Source organism: Bubalus kerabau, chromosome 11 (assembly GCF_029407905.1).
Source record: "Bubalus kerabau isolate K-KA32 ecotype Philippines breed swamp buffalo chromosome 11, PCC_UOA_SB_1v2, whole genome shotgun sequence".
Taxonomy (NCBI): domain Eukaryota; kingdom Metazoa; phylum Chordata; class Mammalia; order Artiodactyla; family Bovidae; genus Bubalus; species Bubalus kerabau.
This window is the reverse complement of record NC_073634.1, coordinates 53,084,047-53,101,040: the sequence shown is the minus strand read 5'-3', so window position 1 is coordinate 53,101,040 and position 16,994 is coordinate 53,084,047. Positions and strand designations below refer to the sequence as shown.

At 41.8% G+C, this 16,994-nt stretch overlaps 2 protein-coding genes and 1 long non-coding RNA gene across 3 annotated transcripts in view; 2 read left to right on the top strand and 1 right to left on the bottom strand.

Moving 5' to 3' along the window:
* The window catches only part of LOC129623199 (uncharacterized), a 31,116-nt gene extending 29,503 nt beyond the window's left edge, over window positions 1-1,613 (bottom strand). Inside the window, exon 1 of the long non-coding RNA XR_008700391.1 lies at window positions 1,106-1,613. This is a non-coding gene — a long non-coding RNA (uncharacterized LOC129623199). The remainder of the gene's footprint in view (window positions 1-1,105) is intronic.
* Window positions 1-16,994, top strand: part of TMSB10 (thymosin beta 10) — a 225,675-nt gene that overhangs the window by 7,972 nt on the left and 200,709 nt on the right. The window lies entirely within an intron of this gene.
* The window catches only part of DNAH6 (dynein axonemal heavy chain 6), a 279,939-nt gene that overhangs the window by 168,121 nt on the left and 94,824 nt on the right, over window positions 1-16,994 (top strand). The window contains exons 47-55 of the mRNA XM_055540370.1: window positions 2,664-2,816; window positions 4,340-4,480; window positions 8,063-8,305; window positions 9,593-9,760; window positions 10,420-10,655; window positions 12,222-12,483; window positions 13,773-13,896; window positions 15,254-15,450; window positions 16,721-16,924. Coding sequence (XP_055396345.1) covers window positions 2,664-2,816; window positions 4,340-4,480; window positions 8,063-8,305; window positions 9,593-9,760; window positions 10,420-10,655; window positions 12,222-12,483; window positions 13,773-13,896; window positions 15,254-15,450; window positions 16,721-16,924 — 1,728 coding nt within the window. The remainder of the gene's footprint in view (window positions 1-2,663; window positions 2,817-4,339; window positions 4,481-8,062; window positions 8,306-9,592; window positions 9,761-10,419; window positions 10,656-12,221; window positions 12,484-13,772; window positions 13,897-15,253; window positions 15,451-16,720; window positions 16,925-16,994) is intronic.

The following is a 16,994-nucleotide window of genomic DNA, read 5'->3' as shown; positions in this document are numbered from 1 at the left end:
CAAAACACTGTAAACATGACTAAGTATGATCACAAAATAGGAAAAATATGTTTAACATATGTTACATGCAGTGAGCTTATATCTGAGTTTGTAAATATCTTTTACAAATGAGAATTGAATATGTGGCCACCACCAGCTCCCTGCCCTGGGCCCTGGTAGCTGCACATGGAGGCACTGCTGAGGACATCAGTGACCCTTGCAACCTCTGCGAACCTTCTGCAGTGTTCACAGAGTGCACATGTAGTTGATCCTGTGGACCCCAGGAGCCTGAGTGGAAGAGACATAACCTTCACATACCACATGCCCCCACATTTGATGCCCTGCTTCCCTAGACCTGGAGTCTAACACCCCAGTGTGCCCCAAGCTACAGGTAAAAGTCTTCCCTTACCGAAATCATCATGAAATCTGGAAGAAGTGACTGCTTCTTCAAATGCACTGACACTACTTAAGTCTACAGGGATCGAGAAGAATCAGGGGAATATAACTCCACGGTAAACCTCCTATAACTGGCCCCAAGAAATGGAGATCCACAAGTTGGCCCACAAAGAATTCAAAATAATCATTCTAAAGATTCTCTGAGAGTCTCAAGGGAACACAGATAAACAATTTCATGACATCAGGAAAATAATCCAAGAACAAAGTGACAGCAAATGACATCACCAAGATGGCCATATAGCTCAGTCCCCACTTTGCTCCGCCCCACCAGAACAACTAACAGTTACTCATGGATAAGACATGGAGAAAGTCCTAGAACATGGGGGTGAAGCTGAAGCATACCCCTGTGCCACAGAGACTGAGACAGACCATGTTAGAAGGATAAGAGGAGCAGTTACACGCTGACCACACTGCCCTAGCCCCAGGCCATCACAGCATCACATTAAGAGGTCTCCCCCGAGCCTACCAGTTCTTCCAGTGGGAAGAAAGAGGCCAGGATGGACATCCTGCTCCCCAGTGTTCTGGGCCACATTGGGGTTTCACTCCAAGTCTCGAATCACAGAGATGGTGAGAGACTCTGCAGCACTTGACCCCTAGGAATCCAATTGTGTCATAGAAGGCCTGAGGATATAATAGCCAGCACTCTGATCATGACAGACCAAGTTCTTACCTTCAGCACCCAAGTAGTGGTCCAAGCCAGCAGCTTTACTCATCTGCAGAGTCAGTCTGACCAAGGAGCTCAGCAGATGCAGATCTGCCTGATTCGAAGTCCTCAAAGGAAGTACCTTGCCAGCCCTGGAACCTGGTCAGGCCCCCCACTCACCCAGGCAGGGGAACTGAGTCACACCCTGCTCTCTGCTGAGTGTAGCTCTTGGCCCTTCCCAGCCAAAGAACCTGACCAGAACACCTGGAAAGCTGTGTAGCCCAGCAGTGCTTAGGAGAGTCTGGCAGGAAGAACAGATCATCCACACAGCAAAGCCAGTGACCCACGCAGCCAGGCAGGATGGCTAGAGTCAAGACCACAGACATCCTTGTTGCACATGAAGCCAGCTATTCCATTCAGCCAGGACAGGAAAGCTAATTCCTACCCCCACCTACTGCTAGGTATAGTACCCAGTTCTGAGAGTCTAGGAAACCTGATCAGAGAACCCAGGCAATCACGAAGTTCATCCTATAGCCTTGCTCGTTCAAAACCAAGTCAGAAGTCCTGTCCAACTGTTCTCAGCCAGGAGCATCACCCATGACCTCAGAGCTCAGGCATTGTCCTCACCCCAAAATAGACACTGATAGCAAGTCCCACCTGCTCAAAGACGTTACCAGTTGACATGTCCAGAAACCCAAACTGAGCTGACTGGCAAAGAACAATCTCTGCCAAAGTGAACCAGTAAAATCTGGAAGTGGACATCATTTACTCTTCTTCTGGGATTTTATCTCATTCCTGGAAATGGCAATCCACTCCAGTATTTCTGCCTGGAGAATCCCATGGCTAAAGGAGTCTAACGGGCTACAGCCCATGGGGTCACAAAGAGTCAGACAGGACTGAGCCTCTAACACTTTCACTTTTCTTTTATTTGCAACATACTCTTCTGTTGCCTCATTTTGCCTAATTCTGTTTTTATTTCTATGCGTTAAGTAGGTTATTCTCATTCATCACTGCTCTGTAAATAAATATCCTGGCTACTTCCCAAGAGTGTTGTAGTTGTTCAGTCACCAAGTTGTGTCTGACTTTTGCAACCCCATAAACTGCAGCACGCCAGGCTTCCCTGTCCTTCACTCTCTCCTGGAGTTTACTCAGATTTATGTCCATTGAGTCAGTGATGCCATCCAACCATCTCATTCTCTGTCGCCCCCCCTCTCCTCTTGCCCTCAATCTTTCCCAGCATCATGGTCTTTTCCAGTGAATCAGCTCTTTGCATCAGATGGCCAAAGTATTGGAGCTTCAGCATCAGTCCTTCCGGTGAATACTCAGGGTTGATTTCCTTTAGTATTAACTGGTTTGATCCCCCAAGGTTATCTTCTTTTAAAAATAAAATTATTTTGATTCATTTTGATATTTGGCAAAACTAATACAGTTATGTAAAGTTTAAAAATAAAATAAAATTAAAAAAAATAAAAAAATAAAATTAACTCAGTGTGAATTTTAGATCATATATTTGCTTTATAATGTATAGGAAGTAAATGTAAAATGGTTGACTAATTTATAATGACCACTCTGCTTTCTTCTACAGATTGTAGTGGAAGAGTTTCTAGAAGATATAAATAACATTCTGAACTCAGGTGAAGTGCCTAATTTATTTGAAAAAGATGAACTGGAGCAGGTTTTAGCAGCCACCAGACCAAGAGCAAAAGAAGTAGGAATTTCTGAGGGAAATAGAGATGAGGTAGGACATGTCAAAATGATAATAAGATTTTGGAAAAGAAAAAGTTGTCTCAACCTTTTTCCAGTCATCCACAAACCCTTTTAAGCAGTCCATGGATAGAATTTTTTCAGCGTAATTTGTTTTTAATCCTATGTACTTTATTTCCTACATTTAAAGCATTGGTTCATGAGACTTCCAGAGATGGTCAGGGAAAGCACAAAACAATCCCTACTACCTAAGAGGGTCATAGTCCTGTCCAAACTGGAAAACTTCTCTTATCCTTCTTAAATACAAGTTTATTTCACACACCCCCCAGTGCCCTGCCTGAGGAGTTCAGTGCTTTTGACTCCGTGTCCTGTCAGCAAGAGGGCTTCCCAGGTGGCTCAGTGGTAAAGAATCCTCCTGACAATGCAGGAGACTCAGTTTCAATCCCTGGGTCCATCAGGAAGATCCCCTGAGAAGGAAATGGCAACCCACTGCAGTATTCTTGCCTGGGAAACCCCATGGGCAGAGAAGCTTGGCAGGCTATAGTCCATGGGGTCGCAAAAAGAGTTGCACACGACTTCACAACTAAACAACAACAATAGCCTATCAGCAGAATTATAAAATGCATTCTCTTTCTCTCTCTCTCACACACACACACACACACACACAAAACACAGCTGCGGTCCACTCTCATTTCTCCAACATTGTGCTAGATTCTCTAAGCCACTGTTTGTCTATCCCAGGTCTTTCTCTTCTTTCTGCATCTTATCTTTTTTGGCCACTCTTTCTCATATTGTCTCTTCTGTGTCCTTTCATGAGAATTCCCTCCACTGCTAGGTCAGGACTTCTGGGCACAGACAACTATTATAAGCAGTAGTGGCTTTAACATTGGGAGGGCTAAACAAAGGGATGCTTTGTTTGGAATGATTGGAATGATTATGAAATGACACTGTAGAAGTCAACAGTCAAGGACACTGCTGTGTCTGCCACAGTCATTCTGCTGAGCCAGGAAGCCTCTACCCCAGAATGCTCCTGCTTCAGCTCCCAAGCCGTGTGTCCCCTACCATGTTGGGAGCAGCTGAAGTAAGGAGCCACATCCAGGGATAGTGACAGGAGGTCCATGCCATTTCTGCTGGGCTCTGCACCTGCAAAAATACTTGCCCTGCCCTGTGTCTCTCTCTCCCAGTGGTCTTCTACCTCAAAGCAAAACTTTGTATGAACACACCTCTCCACTTTATTCAAGGGGTCTCTCAAATCCACTGATGAAGAGTGCTCATCTCACATCCCAAACCCAACTTGCAACAGAGTCTGAAAATTTTCATTTAATCTTTTGAGTCTGCATGAGAAGAAGGGACTTGGAATGGGATGTTAAAACAATTCACACATCCCCTCCACAAACTGTTTTTAAATTTGTGTAAAGTTTAAAAATAAAATAAAATTTTTAAAAAATAAATAAATAAATAAATTTGGTATTGGTAGAGTCAGATGCATTAGCCAGCACTTCTTTTCATCATGAGTTCAGCCTTATTCTAAATTGAAAGTATCTTTCTTTTTGTCAGGTGTTTCAGTATTTCATCAGCAGAGTCCGTCAGAAGCTGCACATTGTGCTCTGCATGAGCCCCGTTGGGGAGGCCTTCCGGTCCCGATGCCGGATGTTTCCATCCCTTGTGAACTGCTGCACCATTGACTGGTTTGTCCAGGTCAGTGACATCACAACATATCTCTTTGAGAAGTTGGACTTGCTTGACTTTTTTTTTATTAAAGTGTAATTGATTTAGAGTGTTTCAGGTGTATAACAAAGTGATTCAGTTACATATATATTCAGTTATACATATGTACACATATATATATATAGGATTATTTTCCATTTAGGTTATTACAAAATATTGAATACAATTCCCTGTGCTATACAGTAGGTCCTTGTTGTTTATCTGTTTTATATATGTGAAAGTGTTAGTCACTCAGTGGCGTCCAACTCTACAACCCCATGGACTGTAGCCCACCAGACTCCTTTGTCCATGCTATTCTCCAGGCAAGAACACTGGAGTGGGTGGCCATTCCCTTCTGCAGGAGATCTTCCCAACCCAGGGATTGAACCCCAGTCTCCTGCTTTAGGGGAAGATTCTCTACCATCTGCTGCTGCTGCTGCTAAGTCGCTTCAGTCGTGTTCGACTCCGTGCGACCCCATAGACGGCAGCCCACCATCTGAGCCACCTATATATAATTGTATGCATATGTTAATCCCAAATTCTCAATTTACCCCTGCCCCCACCTCTCCCCTTTAGTAACCACAAGTTTGTTTACTACGTCTGTGAGTCTGTTTCTGTTTTGTAAGTTCATTTGTATCATTTTTTTAGATTCCACATATAAGTGATATCATATGGTATTTGTCTTTCTCTGTCCAGCTTCACTCAGTATGATAATCTCTAGGTCTATCCATGCTGCTTTTAAATGGCAATATTTCATTCTATTTTATAGCTGATTAGTATTCCATTGTATATATGTACATATGTGTGTGTATATATATGTATATCACATCTTCTTTATCCATTTATATGTATATGGACAATTAGGCCACTTCCATGTCCTGGCTATTGTAAATAGTACTGCTGTGAACATTGGGGGCCGTGTATCTTTTCGAATTAGAGTTTTTATCTTTTTCAGGTATGTGTCTGAATTTGCTTGATTTTAAAAAGGTAACACCCTGTCCACTAAGAACTCAAGGGTACTTACATTAGCTTCAAAACCCACTGGGAATTTACTCACATACAAGTGTTGACAATGACAATCATTAAACAAACGCAAATAGAATTTATAAAGAAGAGGAAACTATTAAATTTGTCAATGTAGAGGTTATCAGTGATCTTGACAAGAGTTATTTCAATGGAGTGATGGGGGAGATGATGCTGTGAAGGTGCTGCACTTAATATGCCAGCAAATATGAAAAACTCAGTAGTGGCCACAGGACTGGAAAAGGTCAGTTTTCATTCCAATCCCAAAGAAAGGCAATGCCAAAGAATGCTCAAACTACCACACAATTGCACTCATCTCACACGCTAGTAAAGTAATGCTCAAAATTCTCCAGGCCAGGCTTCAGCAATATGTGAAGTGTGAAATTCCAGATGTTCAAGCTGGTTTTAGAAAAGGCAGAGGAACCAGAGATCAAATTGCCAACACCCGCTGGATCATCGAAAAAGCGAGAGAGTTCCAGAGAAACATCTATTTCTACTTTACTGACTATGCCAAAGCCTTTGACTGTGTGGATCACAATAAAATGTGGAAAATTCTGAAAGAGATGGGACTACCAGACCACCTGACCTGCCTCTTGAGAAACCTGTGTGACATGCAACAACAGACTGGTTCCAAATAGGAAAAAGAGTGCATCAAGGCTGTATTTGTCACCCTGCTTATTTAACTTATATGCAGAGTACATCATGAGAAATGCTGGGCTGGAGGAAACACAAGCTGGAATCAAGATTGCTGGGAGAAATCAATAACCTCAGATATGCAGATGACACCACCCTTATGGCAGAAAGTGAAGAAGAACTAACGAGCCTCTTGATGAAAGTGAAAGAGGAGACTGAAAAAGTTGGCTTAAAGCTCAACATTCAGAAAGCTAAGATCATGGCATCCGGTCCTAGCACTTCATGGCAGATAGATGGGGAAACAGTGGAAACAGTGGCTGACTTTATTTTCTGGGCTCCAAAATCACTTCAGATGGTGACTGCAGCCATGAAATTAAAAGACGCTTACTCCTTGGAAGGAAAGTTATGACCAACCTTTAATATGACAGCATATTAAGAAGCAGAGACATTACTTTGCCAACAAAGGTGCATCTAGTTAATGCTATGGTTTTTCCAGTGGTCATGTATGGATGTGAGAGTTGGACTATAAAGAAAGCTGAGCATCGAAGAATTGATGCTTTTGAACTGTGGTGTTGAAGAAGACTCTTGAGAGTCCCTTGGACTGCAAGGAGATCCAACCAGTCCATCCTAAAGGAGATCAGTCCTGGGTGTTCATTGGAAGGACTGATGTTGAAGCTGAAACTCCAATACTTTGGCCACCTGATGTGAAGAGCTGACTCATTGGAAAAGACCCTGATACTAGGAAAGATTGAGGGCAGGAGGAGAAGGGGACGACAGAGGATGAGATGGTTGGATGGCATCATCGACTCAATGGACATGGGTTTGGGTGGACTCCGGGAGTTGGTGATGGACAGGGAGGCCTGGCGTGCTGCAGTTCATGGGGTTGCAAAGAGTCAGACATGACTGAGTGACTGAACTGAACTGATGGGGGAGAAGGTTCAAGAAAGAAGAAGGAAGAGGAATCAGAGACAAACCTTTCAAGGAGTTTTGCCCCAAAGGAGTACCAAGAGATGGGTAATAGCCAGAGGGGTATGTGAGGTCAAGAGAGAAGTATTTTTAAGTGGGGAACACAAGCAATGCACGTGTGCTGATGGAAATGATTCAGAAAACAGAATTATATTGATGGTGCAGCAGACAGAGTTAGGCATTGCTGGACCAAAGTGACTGAATAGGCAAGAAGAGATGTGCTTTGCCAACAAAGGTCTGTCTAGTCAAAGCTTTAGTTTTTCCAGTAGTCACACATGGATGTGAGAGTTGGACTATATAGAAAGCTGAGCGCTGAAGAATTGATGCTTTTGAACTGTGGTATTGGAGAAGACTCTTGAGAATCCCCTGGGCTGCAAGGAGATCCAACTAGTCCATCCTAAAGGAAACCAGTCCTGAATATTCACTGGAAGGACTGATGCTGAAGCTGAAGCTCCAATACTTTGGCCACCTGATTTGAAGAACTGACTCATTTGAAAAGACCCTGATGCTGGAAAAGATTAAAGGTGGGAGAAGAAGGGGATGACAGATGAGATTATTGGATGGCATCACTGACTCCATGGACATGAGTTTGACTAAGCTCTGGGAATTGGTGATAGACAAGGATACCTGGCATGCTGCAGTCCATGGGGATCACAAAGAGTCGGACACAACTGAGCGACTGAACTGACTAACTTATTCATTCAACCAACAGTAGTTATTGAGTAACTTCTATGTAGCAAACACTGTGCTGGGGTCAGCAAATGCAGACCCAGACCCCTGTCTAATGAACACAGCCATTCAGTTCATGAAACATCATGGACACAAATAGGAGTTACAGTGAAGGGGGGCCAAGGTGAGGAAGAGTTGCAGAGAAATGCATTTTTCTTAATAGTTAAACCGTGCATTATGGAAATGAACAACTGACTTTCCAAATCATATCTTTATTTACAGTGGCCCAGAGAAGCACTTCTTTCTGTATCAAAGACATTTTTCTCAAATGTTGATGCCGTAAATGAAGAACTGAGAGAAAAGCTTTCCCTCATGTGTGTGAATGTCCACCTGAGTGTCTCCAATATGGCAGAACGCTACTACACAGAGCTCCGGAGACGGTACTACACAACACCCACCTCCTACTTGGAACTCATCAATCTCTACCTGTCTATGCTGACTGAAAAGAGGAAGCAGTTGGTTTCTGTAAGTTTAATATTATTAATTAAAAAAAAATTTTTTTTTTGCTTGATCTCAAAACCTTTACCAGAATGTGTGGAAGATCTATGTGCCATCTTGCCTGTTGGACATCTCTCCATCCTAACATGCCCTTGACAACCTACAATATGACCAAAAAGTATATTGTGCTGGTCATCTAGAGGCCTTGCCCGTATTTAATATTTTGTCTTCTCTCATTTACATAAGTGTCCTTGACTCAGGGATGTGATATGGACATTGTAACAGAATTAAAGTTAAGCCCATATCTAGCCACCTCTGCAGTGTTTAGTAAGAAGGAAAACTTTTGGTTTAGTAATGGAGATGGGAGTTTGGTTTTCTTACCTACCAGTGGTTCCCATTCAGAGCAAGGACTCTGGTGTCAGGCAGACCAGGTAGCACCTCTATTCTCACTCTTTCTTCCTAAACAACTTGGAGAAGGTTTTGTAACTACTCCAATCTTAGTACAAAATAAGGTTTTTAAAAATCTGTATCTACCTCTTGGATTGTGGTAGAATTTAAATAAGGTACTGTTTGTGAAGTATTGGAACATGATCTGATACAAATAAGTTCTCAAAATAGTGACTGCTTACTACATCATCATCCTTGTAATCATCATTAAGCTATTAACATGACCTAAAATTTTCAACATTTTAAATAACAAAAATGAAATCATTTATCATTTAGATATTTTAAGTGTTTTTCAATGGATATTACCTGGTAAATGTATGCCTAGTAAAATAATGTGACAGATATTTCTGAAACCAGCCTATTTGAGCCACCTTTTCTGGCTCATCCTCAAAAAAGTTATTCCCAGGTGGCTTCTTTACCAAATGCTGCCCTTTGATCCTAGTCAAGGGTTTCCTACCCCTGTGGAAATGTCAGCAACCAGAGATAAGTATCTGGGACACTGTCTCCAGTGGGCCTCAGCCCTGCTGGTCCATCCTAAGGAAACAAGCTCCCAGAGATGTGAACTCCAGGAATTTCTATCTGAACTTGTCCTTAATTCATTCACCATGCTACCAAGCTACCACAGAGGCTAAAAATAATACAGTGTGATCCCTCAGTGATGCCCTACTCCCGTGGCCAGGGGACAGGGATCCAAACCCACTGTGGTGAACTTCAGGGCCATGTGTTCCTGTACGTTCAGTGTTAAGTATTACAAACTGATTCACTAATTCTGCCAATGCAAAATTCTAGTACATAAATCAGATAGAGATACCAATAAACTCATAGTTTGTAATACTCAACATAATAGTTATTTTCTTTGTCGTTTAGGCACGTGAACGGGTGAAAAATGGTCTCACCAAGCTGTTAGAAACAAATGTACTAGTAGATAAAATGAAATTAGATCTTTCAGCTTTAGAACCTGTCCTTTTAACAAAATCACAAGATGTTGAAGCCTTGATGGACAAATTGGCAGTGGATCAAGAAAATGCGGATCAGGTATGCAGCATCACCTGAGTGTGGGTGAGGACGCTTTGACCACCAGCTGACCCCTTTCATACAATGATAAAGAATGGGAATTTTTAGATATGTTATTAAATTTAACTTAAATATGTTGTTAAAACAATGAACTGGTAGATCAGTTTAGCCATGCTTTTAATCCTGGCTCTCTCCCTGATAATCAGGAAATGCAATGAATGGGACAGAGAAAGTTGTAAGAAAAGTACAAGCTACAAATATAAAGCATCCAATTTTCTCCCAAGAATGAATTAGTTATTCATTCTTATAACTCTATCTCCATTAGTTTATCATCATGGCATGAGATGGACAAAGAAGAGTATAAAATGCAGTATACCTAATCTTATTTCATCATTGGTCTGATTCAAAAGAGTAAATATAACTCACTATTATTCGCCTTATTTTGTGTTTTTTTTACTTTTTAAACTTTTTATTTTGTTCTGGGGTATACATATACATATATCCATTCTCCCCCAAACCCACCTCCCATTCAGGCTGCCACATAACACTGAACAGAGTTCTATGTGCTATACAATAGGTCCTTATTGGTTATCCATCATTCACTTTGTTTTTAAACATTGAAATTCACATACTGAGATCATGTTGAGCACATACTTGAGCAGTCATGTTTCAATGATTAGGTCCGTAGCATTGTGCAAGAAGATGAAGCAATAGCAAAAGTGAAAGCCGAAGAGACCCAAGCCATAGCTGACGATGCTCAGCGAGATCTTGAAGAAGCGCTCCCTGCCCTCGATGCTGCTAACAAAGCGTTGGATTCCTTAGATAAAGCGGATATATCTGAAATCAGAGTTTTCACAAAGCCCCCAGATATGGTCATGACCGTGATGGAAGCCATCTCCATTCTCTTGAATGCCAAGTGAGTGCCTCACAATCACCCAATACAAAATGCCTGGTGGAATTTCTTTGCTTTTTTCCTTCATTCTCATTTACGTGTTTTCATTCTTTTCTTCACCCTGTCATTGATTCGATCAGTCATCCAACAAATTGATTGGTACTTTAATAGTATTTTTTAAATTAATGAATTTATTTTTATTTTTGGCTAGTTGGTCTTCATTGCTACGCGGGCTTTCTCTAGCTGCAGTGAGCAGGAGCTGCTGTCCAGCTCGGTTATAGTATTCCAGCTTCTCATTGTGGTGGCTTCTCTTGATGCACAGCACAGGCAGACTTCAGTAGTTGTGGTGCTCAATATTAGCTGGCCCATGGCACTTAATGGAATTTGCCCAGACCATGTCCTCTTCATTGCCAGGCAGATTTCCAACCACTGGACCACCAGGGAAGTCCCAATAGTATTTTTTTTTTAATTATAAGTGACACACAGATTGGACATCATTAAACACCTATCTTTATAGCTTCTTTAGATTATCTTCGATTTTCTCTCTTGCTTAGAAATAACAATAGTAATAGTAGCAGTAAAACAAAACTCATTTTGGGTGGAAATTAACATAAATGTCATTCTACAAATTTTGCAAGTCAGTTAGATACAAACAAAGTGAATTTTTATAACTATAGCTCAACCAGTAAATGGGGCTTCCCTAGTGGCTCAGATAGCCTGCAATGCAGGAAACCCACTTTTGATCCCTGGGCCAGGAAGATCCCTTGGAGGAGGAAATGGCAACCTACTCCAGTATACTTGCCTGGAGAATTCCATGGATGGAGGAACCTGGTGGGCTACAGTCCATGGGGTCGCAAAGAGTCATACACAACTGAGCACCTAACACTTTGAACCAGTAAATAAGCACATTTTCGGAAACATCATTGTAAATATTAAAAAGAAAAAACAGGCTATACACACTATGAAAGTAAATAGCATAAATATATGCCTAGAAAACAAAAGTAGTAACTCATGGTGCTCTTAAAGCCTAGCAAAATGCTTTCAGTAAATTGTGTTGTATTTCCTTTATAATAGGAAGACTCAGAGCAAGTTAAACTAGTTACATAACTAATGACATAGACAGTTGACGTTGTTGTTGTTCAGTCATTAAGTAGTGTCAAACTCTTTGCAACCCCATGGACTGCAGCATGCCAGGCTTCTGTGTCCTTTACTATCTCCCAGAGTTTGCTGAAACTCAAGTCCACTGAGTTGGTGATGCCATCCAACCATCTCATCCTGTCATCCCCTTCTCCTCTTGCTCTCAGTCTTTCCCAGCATCCGGGTCTTTTCCAATGAACTGGCTCTTTGCATCAGGTGGCTAAAGTATTGGAGCTTCAGCATCAGTCTTTCCAATGAATATTGAAGATTGATTTCCTTTAGGGTTGACTGGTTTGATCTCCTTGCAGTCCAATTCCATGAAAGCATGCATAATTGACATATAGTCTTTTTTAATCTGTAGAATAATATCTTAATGTTCTCAAAGGAATACATTTCTTTTGTTGTCACATTCCTTTATTGCAATGCTATTAACTTACCATTTGTGTCTTTTAGACCTGACTGGCCAACAGCAAAGCAACTTCTTGGTGACTCTAACTTCCTAAGAAGACTTTTAGAATATGATAAGGAAAATATTAAGCCTCAAATCCTGGCAAAACTTCAAAAATATATTAATAATCCTGATTTTGTGCCTGAAAAAGTTGAGAAAGTATCCAAAGCATGTAAATCCATGTGCATGTGGGTAAGAGCCATGGACTTGTATTCCCGAGTTGTCAAAGAAGTCGAGCCAAAGAGACAGAAACTCCGTGCTGCACAGGTATATGGTCTGTGTTGTGATATCTTATAGAATCAAAGACCATGATCATCAGACATTCAGGCTTCTTTTGTGGTGCCACTGAGACCCTATGCAATATAGATAGTAACCATGCTCTTGAAGATTATTTTTCTTTTTCACAAAAGTGTTAGTCGCTAGGTTGTGTCTGACTCTTTGTGATCTCATGGACTCTAGCCCACCAGGCTCCTCTGTCCATGGAATTCTCCAGGCAAGAATACTGGAGTAGATCGCCATTCCCTTCTTTAGGAGATCTTCTCACTGAGCAGTTGAACCTGGTCTCCTGCATTGCAGGCAGATTCTTTACCATCTGAGCCATCAGGGAAGCCCAGAATAGCTAGTAGAGATTGTTATTTCATGTTCCCAATGCTGTGGGCCCGGTTTGATCCCTGATTAGGGAACCAGATCTCACATGCTGCAATTGAGAGTTTATATGCCTCAACTAAAGATCCCACATGCCACAACTATGACCCAGCATAGCCAAATAAATAAGTAAACATTAAAAAAAAAAAAAGATTCAAACATGAACAAGTGTGGCTGTGTTTAAATATAACTTTATTTATGGTCATTGAAATTCATTTTATGAATGTATTTGATTTTTTTTTCCCTAACCATTTAAAACTGTAACCACACAAAAATAGGTAGCAGTCTGGATTTGGCCTGTAAGCCATAGTTGCAGACCTCTGCTCTAGAGAACTAGTTAGGAAAGATTAGTTTTCACTATTGCATGAGTATTTCATTTGTTTTATCATTTTTAAAATACTTATTTTTAGCTGTACTGAGCCATCACTGCGGTTCAGGCCTTTTCTCTAGCTGTGGTGAGCAGGGTCTGCTCGGTGCACAGGCTCCTCACTGCAGTGGCTTCTCTTGTCGTGAAGCACGGGCTCTAGGGCTCGTGGTGCTCAGTAGTCGCAGCACATGGGCTCAGTAGTTGCAGCTCCCTGGCTCCAGAGTTACAGGGAAGCCCTGTTTTATCATTTAAAGTTAATAGTTCATTGTAGTAACTAACTCACCTCCAAATGCTTAGTACATCTGTTTTGCTAATCTTTCTATGATTCATTGGGCTTTGTTTTGTTCTGTTTGGTCCTCCTCTTATATTTTATTCTATTTTATATTTGGTTTAATTTTGTATATCATATCAAAATCATTTAGAACAAAATCTTCTGGGGAGAAAGAGAAAGTAAATCTGATTTTTTAAAAAATAGCCCATTATAAATGGGCAAATTCAACCCTCTTTGGAGCTTATTCTTAAAATATTTACTTGATTTTATTAGGCTGAACTTGATATCACTATGGCTACTTTGAAAGAAAAGCAAGCATTACTAAGACAAGTAGAAGAACAAATACAAGCCTTACAAGATGAATATGACAAAAGTGTGAATGAGAAAGAAAGTCTGGGTAAGTAACTCATAAAATTTGTGTTGGTTAGGAAATGCCAGATTTTCCAAAGGAGACAGTGTTTTCAGGCAGTCAAATCTCAGCTTCCATCCAACATATGGGTGTATTTGCATTAGATGGATGGTCTTAACCTTCAAGTATAACTTTAGAAGAACTGAGTATATTGTATGTATTCAACTTCTATGTCTGAATAAGACAGAGCAGCACATGAATTTGATCCAGAAAATAAATACTACAGGGGCAAGAAGAGAGCTCTGTCTTCAGCCAGAAGAAAGGAGTATCAAAAAGGAGCTCTCTGTCACAGATGTGAAGAACAAACATATGGATACTAAGTGGGAACGGGGAAGGTTGAATTGAAAAATTGGGATTGACATATACACGCTGTTGATACTATGTACAAATTCATATCAGACTCTTTGCGGCACCGTTGACTATAGCCCACTGGACTTCTCTGTCTATGGAATTCTTCAGGCAAGAATACTGGAGGGGGTTGCCATTTTCTTCTCCAGAGGATTTTCCTGACCCGGGGATCCAACCCAGGTCTTTTGCATTGCAGGCAGATTCTTTACTGTCTGAACCACCAGGGAAGCCCCCATAAAATAGATTACTAAGGAGAACCTACTGTATAGCACAGGGAACTCTACTCAGTGCTCTGTGGTGACCTAAAAGGGAAGGCAATCCAAAAAGGATGGGATATATTTATATATATGGCTGATTCACTCTGTGGTACAGCAGAAACTGACACAGCTGTGTAAAGCAACTATACTCCAATTTTAAATTAATTAAAATAAAGTGAAAGGAACTCTCTGCATAGGCTATTCAAAGAACTTGGACTTGGCTTTGAAGAGAGAACTTGGGCTAAATTGGCCTGAGGTTTCCCAGAGATGTATTGACATCATTAACCAAATAATGGTCATTCTGCTATAAGCAGAAGCAGATGAGTAAACTTCTTACACTGTAGGAAAATACTGAATGACATAACCTGATTTTCTTTCGATGTTCTTTTTTTTTTAACTTTACAATATTGTATTGGTTTTGCCATATATCAAAATGAATCCGCCACATGTATACATGTGTTCCCCATCCTGAACCCTCCTCCCTCCTCCCTCCCCATACCATCCCTCTGGGTCATCCCAGTGCACCAGCCCCAAGCATCCAGTATCGTGCATCGAACCTGGACTGGTGACTCGTTTCATATACGATATTATACATGTTTCAATGCCATTCTCCCAAATCATCCCACCCTCTCCCTCTCCCTCTCCCACAGAGTCCAAAAGACTGTTCTATACATCAGTGTCTCTTTTGCTGTCTCGTATACAGGATTATTGTTACCATTTTTCTACTTTCGATTTTCTAGCAAAGACGATGGCACTGACCAAAGCACGTTTGGTACGTGCTGGAAAGCTGACGGCTGCGTTAGGAGATGAGCAAGTCCGATGGGAAGAAAGCATCCAGAAATTCAACGAGGAGATATCAAATATCGTTGGGAATGTGTTCATAGCAGCAGCTTGTGTGGCCTACTACGGGGCCTTCACGGCCCAGTACAGGCAATCGGTGAGCAAACATACTTCCTGTGAGGACTGAGAAACAGCTGATACTTGGGGGAGGCGGGATGTGTGAGTCATTTTTCTGGGTTTAGAGGGAGGTTCTCCATGATGGAAACTTAGGTCTACATTCCACTACCCACCACCTTACCTATTGTTGTTGTTCAGTCACTAAGTCATATCTGACCCTTTGGTACCCTATGAACTGCAGCACACCAGGCTTCCCTGTCCCTCACCATCTTCCAGAGTTTGCTCAAACTCATGTCCATTGAATTGGTGATGCCATCCAACATCTCATCCTCTGTCACCCCCTTCTCCTCCTGCCTTCAATCTTTCCCAGCATCAGGGTCTTTTCCAATGAGTCAGTTCTTCCCATCAAGTGGCCGAAGTATTGGAGCTTCAGCTTCAGCATCAGTCCTTTCATTGAATATTCAGAGTTGATTTCCTTTAGAATTGACTAGTTTGATCTCCTTGCAGTCCAAGGGACTCCCCTGTACCCCTAGGCTTTCCTTAACACAGTCCTTCTTTTCCTCTCCTGCCTTAGAAAGTTACTCACAGCTTTGCTTACACAACACAGCAACCTGGGAGAAGAAAAAGAGACAGGGAGTCTCCCACCCCTAGGATCAGAAGTGGCACCAAATTCAGCCAGGATGAAATGTTCTGAATTGGCGAGGCTGCTACACCGGCTCAGCAATGGGAAAGAGCAGGGATTATTTGGAGATATTTGCAAAACACTTTTATGAAATGCCTTTCAAAAAATGTTTTGCCCTGACCTTGAGTTCTAAAACCTAGTTGGTGTAAGACTCATAGAGACTCTCCAGGAGCTCAGGGGTCAACTGATTCTAATCAAGCAGGGGGACCAGGAGTGCTGTTGGGCGAGACAGGTCCCTGTTGTGCATGTCTGCACCACTCATTGAAGGAGGTGAATGCTAATAGCCCTCTACCTCATCTGCTAATTCTCAGGATCACCCAAGGTCATTGTGAGAACCCCCAACTTCTCCACGTGGTCTCAGACGCTCCCCAGAGTGAAGACTTCCATGACAACCCCTGTGTTTTATACTTGAGAAACCTGGGGTCCCAACAGCACTTATAACATGCCCAAAGCCACACCTAGCTAATGGTGTAGTTCTAGCCCCCAGATCTCCTAATTCTTTGTCCGCTTCTTATGTCCTGGGCTCTGATTCCAGGATGCCTGTGGAGCCTGGTAGGACTTGTTTTGTGGATCCTCATTTACTAAGTGTTCCTGACTCATATACAAGTAAGCTTTTCTCCTTCGACAGCTTATAGAGTACTGGATCCAGGACTGTCAGTCTCTGGAGATCCCAATCAATCCTGACTTCAGTCTCATTAACACTCTCGGTGATCCCTACGAAATACGGCAGTGGAACACGGACGGGCTGCCCCGGGACTTGATATCAACAGAAAATGGCATTCTGGTTACTCAAGGCAGACGGTGGCCTTTGATGATCGATCCCCAAGATCAGGTGTGTAACCAGTGCTTCAGATGAAGAGCAGCCTATTAACTCTGCTTAATATCATTCTATTACAAATTCT